The sequence below is a fragment of the Ictalurus punctatus genome, unplaced genomic scaffold, assembly GCF_001660625.3.
Source record: "Ictalurus punctatus breed USDA103 unplaced genomic scaffold, Coco_2.0 Super-Scaffold_100, whole genome shotgun sequence".
Taxonomy (NCBI): domain Eukaryota; kingdom Metazoa; phylum Chordata; class Actinopteri; order Siluriformes; family Ictaluridae; genus Ictalurus; species Ictalurus punctatus.
In genome coordinates, this window is record NW_026521086.1 from 807,072 (window position 1) to 823,949 (window position 16,878).

Below are 16,878 nucleotides of genomic sequence, written 5' to 3' on the forward strand. Positions count from 1 at the left end.
TTTCTGTCACCTCAACTGAAAAGCATATGTTGAATCAATACAACAATGATGTTACATTCTGATCATTCATCACGATATCTAACGTGAAGTGCGAAGCAGACAGAAGACGATAGATGTTGTAGGGCAAGAGTGAAATCTTCCACCATTGTCAAATTTGATAAGTAAATATTTGTTCATATTGATTTCATCACTTGTAAAAACAACATGTACTATATAATAGTATATTGTTTATAATAGAAAACAATACAAGTATTGTTTACGTCGTTTCTACATCGAATTAAACCGCAGCTAACCCACACATAGTTTGGCTAATCTTATTATATTGTTGCTAGTCAGCGAACTAAAGCTAAATGTCTATAAAAGTAACGAAACAAAACTAGCTACGTAGTATTTCCTCTAGTCACTTAATACATGTTTAATATATCAACAATTTCTCTCCATGAGTTGCAAAAATCAGCGGGGAGGTTAGCCTGAGGAAGATATTCACAGGCGACATGATAAGCTATTCTCCAAGATATTGCTACATATCACAATATGTAAATATGTGTGTGTGCACCGCATTCAGCGTTAATTTATCTATTTTATTTTTATTTCTTTTTTAATGTGAATGCGAGAATACAGAGCAGGAAGTGTGTGGTGTTACAAGAGCAAAAACCGTGAGAGAGAACTTAATTAAGTGCTCGCGCACTGTGTAGTGAGGTGTCGTTCATGAACGAATCGTTCATTTTGAGCAAATCTTTAATATGATTCGGGAACAACGAGTTGTCTCAGAGAGTGATTTGTTCATTTTTGAACACGTATGCGCAGCAACATCACCACAGGTTCTGTACCGGAAACAGAATTGATTAGTTCACCTCTGGAGTTTTTGGTTCACTTCACAGCCCCACTGCCTTCGGAATATGGGGCAGTCACATGATGAACGAATGCCTCGAACCTGAAGACTTGAAACGTGAACTAATCAAATGTGACGTGACAAAAGAAGAACGATTCGGATCGGGAGGTGAGGTGAACTAACAGACTGCGTAGCCTAATGCTATGTAATTAAATAATAATTTATGTTTATCATAATTCGGCCTTGGTTGCATTAGCTTATAGTTTATTTTTTATTCCAAATGTGATCAACATTTGCATAAGTCCTAGATGTGTTGGGGAATTTAACATGTAACATTTTAATTTTATTCTGCTGAAATGAACGAAGTGACTCAAAAAAAAGATTAGTTCATTTTGCTGAACGAGATTTAAAGATCCGAGTCATTAAAATGATCCGAACTTCCCATCACTAAACTGTCTGACTCGGGCACCCGCATGCTTTCTGTGTGGGCGCGTGCTCTGTGATGTGTGCTTGCGTTAACACAGGTGAGTGGTCAAGTAAACAAATTTACAGGCCAAGTCCTATCTTAAGTGGATGAAAACAGTCGTATACTACAATGCATTGTCTATAATATCGTTAAAGTTAATAAAACAACAAAGGAAAAGATAACTCATCATTGCTCTGAGTTACTTTACTCCTGAATGGTTGTGTTAATATTTGTGACTATGCTTGCACTTAGATTTTAAGCAGTTTAAGTATGCAAGTCTTTAAACGTAATATATATATATATATATATATATATATATATATATATATATATATATATATATATATATATATATATATATATATATATATATATACACACACACACACACTAGCACACATACATACATACACATATATATATATATATATATATATATATATATATATATATATATATATGTGTGTATGTATGTATGTGTGCTAGTGTGTGTGTGTGTGTATATATATATATATATATATATATATATATATATATATATATATAAACTTGTAATTTTCTGATGCTCCTGCTTCCACTGTAATGCGAATGTGGTGAGGTGTGCCGTGATTAAACGTCACCCTTATTAACTACGTGGCCAATGAGCTCTCGTCCTACCATAGTATATAAGCTGTTGTTTAGGCCTTACGGAATGCGTCATGGTCGAAAACCCGTCCCTTCCTTTTGTTGCTACGGACTGCAGAGTGTGACGTTGGGCTGTGGAGACTGTGCATGTGCGGTGTGCCGTCAGGGCTCTCATCTGTGTAGCATGGCAGTTTAACGTAGCCCCGGTTGGAGCGCCAGCTGCTGCTGTCACAACTATTAAAGAATAGTTTATCATAATAAAGAAGCTATCATATGATTTTCGTATGTGCCATCGTGAGTATTAAATGGTATGCATTTATATAGCCCTTATATCCAAAGCGCTTTACACTGTGTCTCATTCACACACACACACCAATGGTAGCAGAGCTGCCATGCAAGGCACTAACTTGCCATCAGGAGCAACTAGGAGTTCAGAGTCTTGCCCAAAGACACTTCGGCAATCGAATCGAACCACCAACCCTATGATTAGTGGACAACCCGCTCTACCACCTGATCCACAACCAGGTCCTTGATCTTGCATGCGTTAAGGCAGGCTGAATGAGTGCGGTCGTTTTGGTATAGCCCCCCCCCTCACTCGCGGAGCCACGTTGACGCTCTGAGGCTGCTTTTGGCTGCTTGATTCTGTTTGGTTTTGCTGCTTTGTTTTGTTTTGTTTTGTGTTGGTTACTGTCACTAAGATCAGTTTTCTTTAATTCAACAGTGTTGTAACAGTCTTTATCAATTATGCTGATACTGCTGTGTGGTAGTAGAGGTTTTGGTTAGTTTGGTAAACTTGCTACCTGCAATCAGTTTGAGTTTGGGGTTATCTCTACCACCATGATTAAGTTTGTCTTTGTTTTGTTTCATTCTCTTGTTTGTCTGCTTTGAGCATATTGTAATTAATTTTTCTTGTGTTTTTGTTTTCTCCTTGTAGGAGCTGAGTGCTTCCAGAGGCTGCGGGAGGTCCTTTGCTGCACCTTGGGCTTTACTTAATTAAGGGTTGTTATTATTGCTGTGTTTATTTGCAGTGAATTTTGTGGGTATGATTCTGATTAGTGGGGTGATTTTCCCTTTTGTACAGCTGGTGCTGTCGTGCTAGCCTGCCCTTCACACAGGAAGCCTCAGTCTTCCTATGATTATTGTTCATTTTCTCTTGTGACTGTTTTATTTGACCAACGCCTGACTGTGTTGGCTGCTTTTTTTAAAAAAAAATTCTTGGCCAGTTTTTTTAACTTCAAAATAAAATGTATTTTTGTATGGAAACCCATGCGTCTTGCCTATTCTAAGTGGAACGTATTTGTGTGTCTATATTTGGGTTATTTTCCCCGTTTCCTCGGGGTGGCGTAGTTGTTGTAAAACGAGCCACATTGCTGCACTCCCTCATTAGCTTTGCTTACAATATCAATATGTATATGAACGGCTAGCCATGAAATATATCAAGAGATTTGGTGAGAATCTATTACTTTGGTCCTGATCGTGCTTGTGTACACTGTTTATTACATTTTTTAATGACTTTTTTTTCTTTTCTTCATAGAATTATTTCAGGCACAGAAGTAACTTTGTCTTTTTGTCATAACCAATATGTAAAAAATATTAAACTTGCATTTTTTGTTCTTTTACCTAAAGTAAAGTGTAACTTTATGCACTTGGCAGCAGTGCTGTAGTACTTTGGAATGGAACCTTATGACCTTTGACCCGCACTGTGAAAATTCAAATGCCTTTTTTTTCAGTGTTGTTTGACATGTTTCTGTGTTATGTTTGTTTGATGTTCTGTAATGACTGAATGTCAGCGCAGAATTCACCAGACTTGTGTCGATGGACCTGAGCAAGTTCTTTTATGAGGGTCTTGACAAACACGCCTCAAAGCTGCTGTATTTGTACCGCACAAGGCGCTATGCAGACAACACAGAAATGAGTGCCACAGTGGAGAACCTGGATAAAAATGTGACTAGATTTACTTCAAGTGTACTTGTTTTGTAAATACTGTGGTCATTTCCTTTCTTGCTATTTCTCTTTTCCTGCATAATTTGAATATAAAACATTTGTTCTTTTGAGGCATCAAATCAACGGAAGAGGGTTGCAGTACAGTTGGGGCTGCCACTGTCCATGCGGGAGAATCCATCTCAGTTCATAAAGATCTGTGAGGTAAGTGTCTGCGAGGAAAGTAAGAAGGGATGTTGGAAGATATTCAGATAACAGAAGTCCATGTATTGATTTTTCCAGATATTTTGATGGAGTTTACCTTGTTTTATTTTCATGACAGATGATACATTTCAGGAAGTTGAAAACCCCAAAAACTTCAAATACACGTTTGAGGTCATTCAGAGGCTGTTCATGAACATTGGAGCTGACGCCTGCAGTGCACGAGTACATTCACTTAAAAATAAACTGCTGAAGTAGAGATGGGTATTATGCATTTCTGTAAAAGAGATTTCACGTGGTGGTGTGTTATGTGTATGTTAGTTTCTAAGACAGTTTTGTTTTATATTTTCACCTTTAAACACTGGGCAAATGAAATGTAATTTTGTTAGGCAAAAACAGATTTCTGCTTGCACTTTCTGTTTATTTTGAGAAATTCATGTCATTTAATGTGTGTGTTTTTTTTTTTTTTTTTTTTTTTTTACAATTGTAATAGATTTCTATTTACTCAAATTGATCTTACCACATTATAAAAACCTTTTGCTTAAAGAGTTAAAAGAAACACTGGCTATTGTAGCTCTGGATATTTGAATCTGTTTGACTTGTTCTGTTTACATTTGTAAATTTATAAGTGAAACAATTGATCAAGTCTTTCATATGGAAAATGGGTTGTTATTTATTTGGTTGAACTTGCTAATGTAAGTTAGGAAAATAAGCCACATTAAGTTAAATGAACTTGAATTTTAGTACAGATAGCTTGAAAAAGTTAAGTTCACCTTACTTTTATAACAGTATTTCAACTGTACTCGGGAAGTCTGCATTACTTGAAAGAGTAGTTGGGTCAATTATTTAATTATGTCAACAAAACTTTTTAAGTTGAAATTACTTATTTTACATAAATACAACTTAAAGTCAAAGCAAAAAGACAACTCAATAAGTTAAGTTGCGTGAACAAATATTTTTTTTTACAGCGTATGCAATGGGGCCTTCACTACACCAAGTTCAATACCTTGAACTAGAACATCTACACCACAGCTAGAGTGCTCAGACAAAGGAAGGACACCTTCCACCATAAAGGACTGAGCGGCTCCGGGGTCTCTCAGAATACACAGTGGTTTACGGTCAGAGAGCAAAACTACGCCATCCAGAATAAAAGATTCAAATATCAACTGAGGAAAGTGAATGCAAACTGTCAGTGCTGTCGTTGTACCTGCACTAAAACCACACTCTTAGGACTGTTTGTGCTTTCCGTCGATTTTTGTATATTAAAACGGGAGCAGCAGCAATGAGGTGACCAGATTCGCGACAGTAAAAACATTCACGGGACTCACTAGCACTTCTAGATGCGCTCACAGGAGCGTTGGAGCTGGAGCTGCGATCAGATACATCACCACGCGGAGGGGAGAATACAGTTTTGTGCGTGAGCACAAACTCATCAGCCAAAACGGCAGCATCAGCGAGTGAAGAGACTTTTTGCTCATTCAAATAAACCACAAGTTTGTCAGAAATACAGGTCTTAAATTCTTCCAGCAGGATCAATTCTTTTAACTGATCTAAAGTAACGACCTTATCTGCGGCGCACCGCTTATCAAAGAACGCAGACTTTACACGCGCGAACTCAACATATGTTTGGATGGCGGTTTTGGCATGCTTTCGAAATTTCTGCTGGTAAGCTTCAGGGACAAGTTCATATGCCCGTAACACATCTGATTTAACTGTCTCATACTCCAAGCTTTGTTCCACCGTTAGAGCAGAACATACTTCTTGAGCTTTTCCCACAAACTTGCACTGTAGCAATAAAGACCAAATATTTCTAGGCCACTGCAGAGTGGCAGCAGTGCGCTCAAACACAGGGAAATAGGTGTCCACCTCACTTCCCCTAAACACAGGAACTAAAGCAATGTGTTTACCAACATCAAAACCAGCAGGACTCTCAGACGAGGTGCCACGAGGCGCAAGCTCTAGCACAGGCGATGACTGATGAACAGGCAGAGGAAGCGCAGGTGCAGGAGACGCAGGTGAACCGGGAGCTGGCCTATTTCACAACGACTCTAACTCCAGCGCCTTCAGCTTTATCTCCTTATTAGTTTCCAGCTCCAGTGTGGGGAACTGTAGCTGAGCTTGATACTGCAGACGACAAGGTCAAGTTTCTTCAGTTGCAGTGCGAGCATGGGTTCCTCTAATGGAGAGTCTACTACCGCGGGATCTATGCGCGTCGGTTCCTCGGGCTTGGCCCCAGCCTCCGCTGCAGCCAAATCCTCGGAACCACTGACCGGTGATGCAACACCCGCCTCGGTAGGCTCAAGCATGACTCGCTGTTTTACAAGCTCCTCATACAGCAGCTTTTTGATGTCTCGCTTGGTGGCGCTCCGTGCAACCGATACGCTGTAAAAGTCCGCAAGGAGCAACAGATCATCCTTACAGCATCGCTCAAACTGCTCTAATGTGGGACAAAAGGTAAACTGATCCAGGTTAAATTTTGTAGCCATGTCTTATAACCTGTGTACGTACGTACACACACACACACACACACACACACACACACACACACACACACACACACACACACACACACACACACACACACACACACACACACACACACACACACACACACCCTCCCTCCCTCCCCCCACCACAAGGATAAATCCGCCAGACAAACACGCCGAAAGAGAAACGGGACGAAAGGAGGGAAAGCACAGGATGAGTCCCCAATTCTGTTATGGTCTAGGTCAGGCCGCAACATACAATAAAAAAAAAAGGAAAGGGTTGGCGAGACCAAGAGTGTGTTTGCTTTGTTTTATTCACCTTTTATATATCTATAGTGGTTATCACTTCAGAATCCGACCAGGCCAAAATAATAAACAAAAATACCCTCTAACTGTGCAGAAAGAAAACTAACGAAACAAGAAAAAGAAACTTACAAGAAACTGAAAACTTTACAATGTACATCTCCTCCATTTGAATTTTTGTTGTTATAATGGTAATTGACTTTTTACTTACAAGGAAAGAAAACAAAATAAAATGCACCGTCTTCCCTCACTCACCAGCTAACCCAGAACCAGGAGAAAAGCAGAATCAACATAAATCGCGCCGACTTCCTACTAACTACTCTTAACCATGCACTATTTACACAGGTGCCTATTAGTGTGTTAATTAACAAAATAATATGTACATATAAACACAAGAGTATCACTCGAATCGTAACCGGGCAGAGCATAAACAAAGTCGAATCAGGCATAAGGTCATACACAAGCGAGATAGTCATACACGAAAAGCACTTCTCACTATACACAAAGCAATGGCAATGATCTGTCCTGGGATGGAGACTGACGAGGCTTAAGTACACTTCCGGAAACGTGCAGCCAACCAATCCTTGCGCACAAGGCCGGAGAAGGCGTGGACAAGATGTGATCATCCACTAGCAAGCCGGAACGTGAGGCATGCATGTGCCGCGCCTACAGAAGGGGGAGGAGACAAAAGAAACCCATCCCACCACCGGCACAGACACACAAATGGCACATAGAGCAAATATAAATACATTGGAGAACGTAACACCTATATAAATGAGTCGTAGCAGCTAGAAACAGAAAGCCAATGCTAGTTTTCATGCTAGGATTAAGTGTTTTATGTGCTGTTATTTAACCTGGTGATGTCCTAATGAAATGCTTTATTTTTCACTGACTTGATAAACATTCTCAAGACTTAGGAAGTTACTATTTTGAATGTTTGGTTAGATGTAGGCTTTGATTAGAGATAGATATGAGTTATAAACTGTATTAAAACCTGTTACGCTCCTACTTTTTAACGAAGTAGAACTGAAAATTTAGCAATGTACATCTCCATTTGACTTTTTGTTGTTGTAGTTGTTGTTATAAATGTAATTGACTTTTTCTTTCTTTTTCTTTTTTTTTAAGTACCACTTTGGTCTTTTATACTGCATAGCAAAAACAAAACAGTCAACCAACAAATAAAGAAATAAATGATTAACATCTGGTAGAGAAAGGAGATGGGCTCAAGCCACCATTCCCTGAGTGTCACTTCACGGCGAACTCGCAACTACAGTTCCCAGAGTGCAGCGCGAACTACAAACATGGCCGACGAGGACTACACTTCCCAGACACGCACACATTTTCCGGAATTCTGATTGCGGACACCTGCACTCACTCACTAACACAGCATTTAAGAGGAAGTTCGCGCAGTACTAGCTCATGAAGTAAACGCTCAGAATTCTCATCTCTGGCGCTCACCAAGCCTTTGTACTCGTTTCTCGACCATGATTACCTGCCTTGCCCAGTGTTGACTGTTCGCCCGAAAACCTTACCTTCTTCTCCTCGCCTTCCTGTTTCAGCACCACCTGTGCTTGCTTCCTGACAAGGTACCGTAACATAACACTGAGCCAGATTACTACTATAGTTTCACAATCACTTCTAGATGTAGACAAATTTTCCACCATTCACTCAATATGGAAGCTGTCTTGGAATTATCTCTAGGGCTGGGCTTGCATCATTGAGGGGGAGGTTTGTATAATAAATAAAAAAATTAAAAAGTAGTTATACTATTTATGGTACGGATTATGGAAACACTTTTCAATCAAACTCTTCTGAACAGTTGTACAGGCAAAAGACCTGTAATGAATATAACATCATTTACTGCAATAACTAATTAGAAATGACATGGTTTTTTTAATGTTTTCGTTTTGTTTGCCCCGGTGCATTATGGGAGTTCCATTCCATCATATACGTGTCTGTTATAAATCCGTGTATCATTAGTTCTTCATGATTTCTTAATATTTGCATTATGGAAACTGCATCCTATTCTTTCACCTTACTTAAAGCCATCAATGATGCATTTATAAAGGGAAGCACAACACAACTACAGGACAATTAGGACAAGGAAAGTGAGAGAAATAGAATGATCATTTATGTATTCTTTTAAAAAAAAATACAACTGTGTTCAAGATCACAACAAAAAGACAGTAGAGGAAACATAAAGGAACAAAAATATTTCACATTTCCTGTTTAAATTCAACAGCAAAATCACATGAACTGAAGACATTGTGACTTTTTGAAACCGGTCGTTACATTTTTGAGTCAAACGGAGCAGGTAGTGATGAAGAAGCTGCCTCGAAAGATAATTTCTGTTCCTTGAAGAGTAAAAAAAAAACCCATTAAATCCTAAATGTATGCAAAATAATTATGTACATTTTATGTCTAATTACAGTGAACCTGACAGAGAGTGAAGCTCACAGAGGCGAAGCGTTCACGCTACAGCAAATTTCACCGGTTGACGCTAAACTCGCTCACTTAGGAGGTGCGTTTCTCTGTCCCGGGATATTCCTAGCACTGTGTGTGAAAGCTCCTGAGATGTCTAGCATGGAGACGTGTGTGTATGTTGATGTGTGCACAGTACCAATGGTCAGGATGTACTCTTGTGTCAGAGTTTCTCGTTCTCCTGAAAAACACACACAGGTGCGCACACACACACAGTGGAATTGTAAAGCAAAACATTGGAATATATATCTTAATCACATCTCATAGTCCTTTTATCAAGTCTGAATCAGTTTGACTGATTCATTTAGAGTTGATTCAGAGTCAAATCACTTTCTAGTGAGAATCAAATACTCATCTCAGTCTAGTTCGTTTGGAAGTGTGCGACTCTCACTAGAAAATTACTTGACTCCGAATCGTCTCGAAACGAATCAAACAATCAAACCGATTCAGACTGGACAAATGGACTAATAGAAGAGAAAGAGCAACAGGAAAGAGGACAGCCTTCCTGCTGAAAGCAAACCGGATCAGAACCTTACATTAGATTGTTTTCTATATTTTTATTTTAAATCAGTTGTGTTGTTTTTCTTCTTTCTGCACTGGATTGAGGAAACAGCAATAATAAATAAATGTATCTGTCCAGCTTCCTCCTCTTCGTCCCCCAGAATGACGTGTGGGTGACAGACTGACAGATTTAAATAAAAGATGTCTGGGCAAACTGTGACCTCCTCGAGTTAAAAGTGAGCATCCAAGGAAATTTACTGTGTTAACTGCACTACATTCTGCAGTCACACAGCACCAGAAAAAATATGTCCATCTACTGTACATGTTAACACACAAAACAAGCTTTTGAGTATTAGTTACCCTGTCTTACTGTACAAGACACCTGCAAATAATAAAGCAAGTTCAGGTGGCTGAGGGGTTAAGGCGATAGACTGCTAATCTGTTGTGCTCTGCACGCGTGGGTTCGAATCCCATCCTCATCGCAAACTTGACATTTTGCCTCCTCTTTCCAGCAATGTCTAGCTTTGTTGCAGTCTGTTTCACGCCTACAAACAGGAAGCTTTGTACAGGTCCCTGAGCTAGCACTAGAGAGGGTGGAGAAATGTGAAAAGCTAGCACTGTGGTTATGTGTTTTGCAACCGTGAACTGTATTTCTATGCTTTTTGGCCACAGCTGCTGTAAGACTCTTGCGTCTCTGGAAGTCCGTCAACGCAGAACGCATTCCGCAGTCCAGACGACAGGGGCAGAGAACCTGCACCGAAACCTCTTTATTGCTCCACACACCGGGATGTAATTTCATACGCGTGAGCTATGTCAGCAAGAGGTTAAGGTGATGAACTGCCAATCTGCTGTGCACAGCCCATGTGGGTTTGGATCCTATTTTTCTTGTAAAGACCTTGCTTAAACGCATTCTGTAAAGGAAGCGTGCATGGTGCAGACACTGTTGGCGTCTGCATGAGCAGTTAGTCTGAAGGGGAAATTAGGGTCAGGTGTTGGGCAGAGTTTCAGCAGTCCTCATTCTATGAGGCTGAGAGGCAGAGGTGGATTGTTGAAAAGAGAAAATAACTTTGTTGTGAAACACAGTATTTAAGGTCTGTGCATGGCATGTCTGATTGCAAGCCAAGCACAAGGTTGGATTTTGGTAAACAGTTACAAATCCTGTGTAATACTGTTGTCCATGAATCTCATTCTACGTCTTCTGTGTTCTCTCTCTCTCTCTCTCTCTCTCTCTCTCTCTCTCTCTCTCTCTCTCTCTCTCTCTCTCTCCCCCCCATTGTGGAATTGTGTATAGACAACATTGTATTTAAAAAAACAAAACAAAATTGTCCTGTGCATTTGTAAATATGTTTTATCTAGCTTGTATTTGTAAATGTTTTAAAATCTTAGTGCTTATTTGGAATACATTTTCAATAACTTACTATAACACACCCTGCATATATTATTTAGATAGTTATTTTAATTTTGACAACTGTTAATTTCACATTCTTCTTTAACAGTTAATTTTACACACTGAAAGAGTATCGGGATAGTAAATGTTGACAATGCCGCTTTTAAAAAATTACATAGATACAATATGTAACAGATAATATAATATAAATATTTGAACGGATGTTTTTATGTTAGGTTCGTCCGTCCCTCCTCCTGGATTTTCCTCGCTTTCTTTTGGCTAGTCAGCGCTCTACACCTATGTGTGACTGGCCCCCGTGTGGCAGGTGAGAATTCTACCACTGAACCACCAATGCTTATCTTAAAAATCCATGGACTTCGCAGAGTGTGATTTAAAGCTGAGTATTGTGCTGCTTCAGCAATTTGGTTTAAAATTCTAAAGGAGAATCTCTTCCATATTTGATAAGGCTTGTGAAGTGCTTTGGGTGAAGCAACACAAGCAACACAAACGTCTCCAAAACTCAGTTGTGCATTGGCCTGGAATCTAACCCAGACTTCACAGAGGGCGCTTTCCAGGTAAGTATTGTGCTGACTCAGCAATTTGGTTTCAAAATTGACAAGGAGCATCCTAAGGCTCTTGTATATTTCAGCAGCATGGAGTTGGTATAGTTTGGGCAGAAATGATAAGGCTTGTAATGTTCTTTTGGTGAAGGCTTAACTTTCAAAATTCACGTCTGCATTGGCCGGGAATTGAACCCGGGCCTCCCGCGTGGCAGGCGAGAATTCTACCACTGAACCACTGAGCTGTTCAGGTAAGTATTGTGCTGCTTCAGCAATTTGGTTTCAGATTTGAAAAGGAGAATCCTAAGTCTTTTCCTTATTTCAGCAGCAGTCACACACTATATTTCCAGATACTGTATAATATTATAATATCTCCTCTCTGCTCAACACACATATAACACAGTCTACATACCGTAGAGCAGAGTTTTTCAACCACTGTGCCGTGGCACACTAGTGTGTCGTGAGAGATCGTCAGGCGTGCCTTGAGAAATTGTCCAATTTCACTTGGTCTTAAAATTCTTTTTTATTAAAATGTATTCATTATTATCTAATCATCATCATCATTATCATTATTATTTTATCATTATTAAATAATAAGCCATTGTTGAGTGTCTGTGCTGTAATACAGTGACTGCCAGAGTAATGTAATGTTCGTCCGGGTGGACACACGGATGCAAGGCCGAAATGAGATAAAATAAATGGATTCCATTTAAAAGTGCACCTCTGGCAACAACATGTGCAAAGTGCCAACCTTGAGATGTTCCCACTCACAGAGGAGCGGCAAGATCACCCTTCTGCACTATGCGAGGTAATAGGTAAACATCTGTAAACTCTTGAGGAGAAGTTGTCATTTTATTTCTCTTCAACCTCCACTGAATGCCTTGACTGCTGTTGGAAAGGACATGACTTTACAGGAGCAGGAGGAACTAACTGAACTGAAACAAGATCGTGGTTTAAAGCTAAGATTTGCTGAACTTCCTTTGGACAGTTTTTGGTTGACTGCTGCCAAGGAATTCCCCATTCCGGCCAACAAAGTTTTGACATTGCTCCCATTTTCCACAACATATGTGTGTGAGCTGAGCTTTTCAAGCCTAACTGCTATAAAAACTAAAAACAGAGAGAGACTGAAAGCTGCTGAAGAGCTTCGTGTATGCCTTTCTTCAATTCCTGCCAGGATACCGGCTTTGTGTTCATCTAAACAGGCCCAGGTTTCACTCTGAGTGAGTATAAATAAATTGAGAAACTATATTGTAATTATATATACTGTATTAGGCTACAGAGTCTCAAGATTTTTTCAATGTAAAAAATGTGCCATGGCTCAAAAAAGATTGAAAAACACTGCATTAAACTACACAATTTAAGAAGCTACACTTACTTCTGCTTCCATTGTAACACTTTTCAGTTTTGGAGCAACAATAACAGTAACAACAACAACAACAACAACAACAAAAAAAGTGTTGGAACAAAATAAATCTTATTTTCCATTCCAGGTTGCAGGTATTCGCGGGTGCAATGCAACACTGTTCCACACACAAATAACTCTTTTGAATGGTTAAATTACTAAAATCAGAAAGCACCACCAGCATATCTGACAAAGATGACTCATGAACCAATTCTTTAATCACTAGCTGAAAACGACGTATTGAATTTACACAAACGTCAAATAACAAACACAACATTCTACTTTCTCATGAATATGGTATAGTGCATTGCTTAATCAGCAGTTTTTCTTAGAAAGACAAGATATTTAAATTGAATGAATTTAATGAAACCACACATCAAGCTGTCTTTTCTAACAGAACATTAAATTTAGCATTAGCTCCCAGTTCCAGAAAGTTCTAGCCAGACATTCAGGGGGAAAGAATCAGAATAAAATGTAAAAAAAAAAAAAGTAGTGAAAGATGAAATTGAAGGAATAAATGAGGGGTTTGTGTCTTAGTTGTTGAGTAATTAAAAACAAAAAAAAAAGCTGTGAGATTCAGCGTTTGTCACAACGATGCCAAACGCTCTGCGTCTCCCGACTATTTCTTTGGGATTGTTCCCAAACTGAGAAATCAAGGTTCTTCAGTCATGTTTCCCCCACAATCAAGCTTTGGAGTTGACTCCATATTCACAATGACAATAGAGTCGACTCCAAAGCTTGATTCCTTTGAATCGACTCTATTCTCATTACCTGGTATCTACGAATTGACACCAGGTATTAGGAATCGCCCTGTTAATCATGATAATGATCCTATGTACTTAATATTGTGGGTTGTTCCCCTAACCTTTAATTCGAGATTTGTGCTGAATCGATTCTTGGAACAGTCGATTGCATTCAGTGTTGCAATCTATTTCAGAATATTAGCAAGGGTTTGAATCGTTATCATTTCCCCTGCTTCCATTTGTAGGAAGCTGCCTTAATCACGATGAACCCAGGCTACGCAGGCAGGACCGAGCTCCGGGACAACCTGGAGGCTGCTTCAGATCCGTCTCCATGATTGTGCCCGACCACGCCGTCATCGCAGAGGTGTGCTCGGGTGCCGTCATTCATTACATTATGTAATGAACGCAATAACGGATGTATTCTGGCGTGTTACAGAACCGTTTCACGTTGTCTTTTTTGCTGTAGGTGGACTTGTGAGCTGAGGGCTTCAAATCCAGTGAGACTCTGGCGAAGAAGATGATTCAGCTGTATAAGCTGTGCAGCAAGCAGCTTTCCCGGCAGGACCACTACGACTTCAGCATGAGAGTCGTCAACTCTGTTATCGTCATGGCCGGGTATGTCCGTCTACGAACAGGGTGAACATATTAGATTAGATTAGATTAGATTCATCCGTTGTTTTTTCTAAATTGTTAATTAAAACTATCTATAAATGTAACAGATGTCTTGCTGGAATAAATCGAGCGTGTGTGTGTGTGTGTTCCAGGTCTCTGATGCGAGAGAACCCACACCTGAGTGAGAACGTGGTGTTGATTAGAGCGCTACGATACTCCAACCTGCCCAAGTTACTCAAGGATGACGCAGAACTTAAAATAAAATAAACTGATAAATAGTAAAGAACGCCAAAGCTTACATATGGAGTATCAAAGGTCATTATCACAGGATCACTGGAATCAGGCACTAGGAGGAAATTCCAGGACAAATTAGGAAGTACAATTAACTGACATTTGCAAATTCTTTGCAACTAAAAAGCTGTAATTATATACTATATAACTTTTTTTAAAGCATTTAAAGTATATAACATTAGCACCTTGTAATGTTATACCAGATGAAAGTAAAGAATCCTGGAACATCTGAACATCCATAATCTGAAAATCTTGAACCTAGTGTCAATCGAGTCAATCCAATCCTTCTTGTGTGCGTTTAACGGTATTCTGTCGGACCTCTTTCCTGGTGTGGGCGTCCCCGAGCATGACTACGGCGCGCTTCAGTCGAACATCGAGGCAGCTCTATGCGCCCGCTCCCTGCAGCCCGTCTCCAGCATGACCGCCAAGGTGATCCAGCTGTACGAGACCATGCTGGTGCACCAGGGCGTCTTGCTGGTGGGCCCTACAAGAGGCGGTAAGACCACAGCGTACCGTGCCCTCGCTGACGCACTGCGCACCCTCCATGAGACAGAGGGCTGCGAGGTGAATCTCTTATACAAGCCCATCGAGACCGACGCGCTCAACCCGCAGTCAGTGAGCATGGACGAGCTGTATGGTGAAGAAAACCCTCTCACACGGGAGTGGAGTGCCATCAAACCGTCCCTCGGCAATGACATCGCTGACACGCACAAGTGGGTGGTGAGTGACGTACCTGTGGACGTGCCTGTGCATTGAGAAAATTACCCCCGTGTTGGACAACAACAAGACACTCTGTCTGGCTAACGGTGAAAGGATCAAGCTCACACCTTCTACACACGTTATTCGAGGTGTTACCCATCAGAGACAGGTAGCACTGGTCCTAAAAACCATCACAAACAAGCACAAGCATGTCATTTCCAAGAAGATTTTTTTTTTTTTTACGTTAAACGCGTTCCTGATGGAAAGGTCACACACAAACGTATCTTTAAGACTTCACTCTTTCACACGCCTATAACGAGCGATAAATGCATTCGAAGCATGTTATAAAGCCTCCGTAATGCATTACGCATAGTATTTAAATAAATATTATTATAATAACATGCACTACACTACATTATGCATTATGAAGTCTTAACGTATTGTTAACACGTCTTTACTGTGAGCGGGATGATGACCAGACGCAGGCAGGCTCCCGGGTACTCATATCCGTAGACGTACTGATACAGAGCCATTCTGGCCACGCACTTATCCAGATCCACGTCCCAGTATTAGCACAGCTGCCTCTGCCAATCAAAGTTACTGCTCGAGTCCACCTACGTGAACACATACACAAAGACATGTGATATATACACAATCTCATTGTATACGAATTGGGCATTCTCGCTGACGATATAGCATGGATAGTTTATAATGAGTGCGTTCATACTGTATAAACCTGGGAACTGATCTGCATATGCACTGCTGTCAGAGCTGCAGTTATTTTTAAAAGATTTATTAACAGCTTCTGACCAATCAGATCTGACCACACCCATGATTCCCTTCGCTCTGAAGAGAAGGTGTGTAGCTGTCTGTACCCTTTCATTGATGAGCTCGGTGACGATGTCTCTGGCATAGACATCCACAGTAATGAGAGCTGTGATGATGCTCTGATGTATTTTGGGTAAGTTACCCTGAACCAGAGTGGCCAACACATTCAGCCTCTGCATAAACACACACACACACACACAGAGTAATACCCGTACATTACCACATATTACACCATTCACCATTATGTCATGTAATCAGAGAAGGAAATCTGAACTACAGTTCCCAGCAGCCACTGCATCACAGTCACATGACCACCTGCACCTGGATCACATTCCTGGTAAGCACTTGTGTATTTAGCCAGTTTTCACTGCACTCTTTGTCTCACGTTTGTCTTTCTTTACCTTTGTCCCTGGTGCTGTGTTTTTCTCTTTGGTTTATGTTTAGTCTTTGCCACAGTGATTTGCCCCAATGTCAGTGTCTTTTGTATTTTGTTAAGTTCTTTATTAAACTTGAAAAATCTG

The 16,878-nt window shown here is 40.2% G+C and overlaps 1 protein-coding gene and 1 long non-coding RNA gene across 2 annotated transcripts; both read left to right on the plus strand.

Annotated features, from left to right (window-relative positions):
• Positions 1-813: 813 nt before the first annotated feature.
• LOC128629705 (uncharacterized) lies at positions 814-4,495 on the plus strand. The gene is made up of 4 exons (XR_008394083.1): positions 814-1,000; positions 2,857-3,866; positions 3,978-4,067; positions 4,186-4,495. It is a non-coding gene; the product is annotated as an uncharacterized LOC128629705 (long non-coding RNA).
• Positions 4,496-12,432: 7,937 nt separating this feature from the next.
• LOC128629676 (dynein axonemal heavy chain 6-like) lies at positions 12,433-16,878 on the plus strand. The gene is made up of 2 exons (XM_053678463.1): positions 12,433-13,002; positions 14,173-16,878. Exon 2 carries the CDS (start codon positions 15,248-15,250, stop codon positions 15,584-15,586), a length of 339 nt encoding a protein of 112 aa, XP_053534438.1. The 5' UTR covers positions 12,433-13,002; positions 14,173-15,247; the 3' UTR covers positions 15,587-16,878.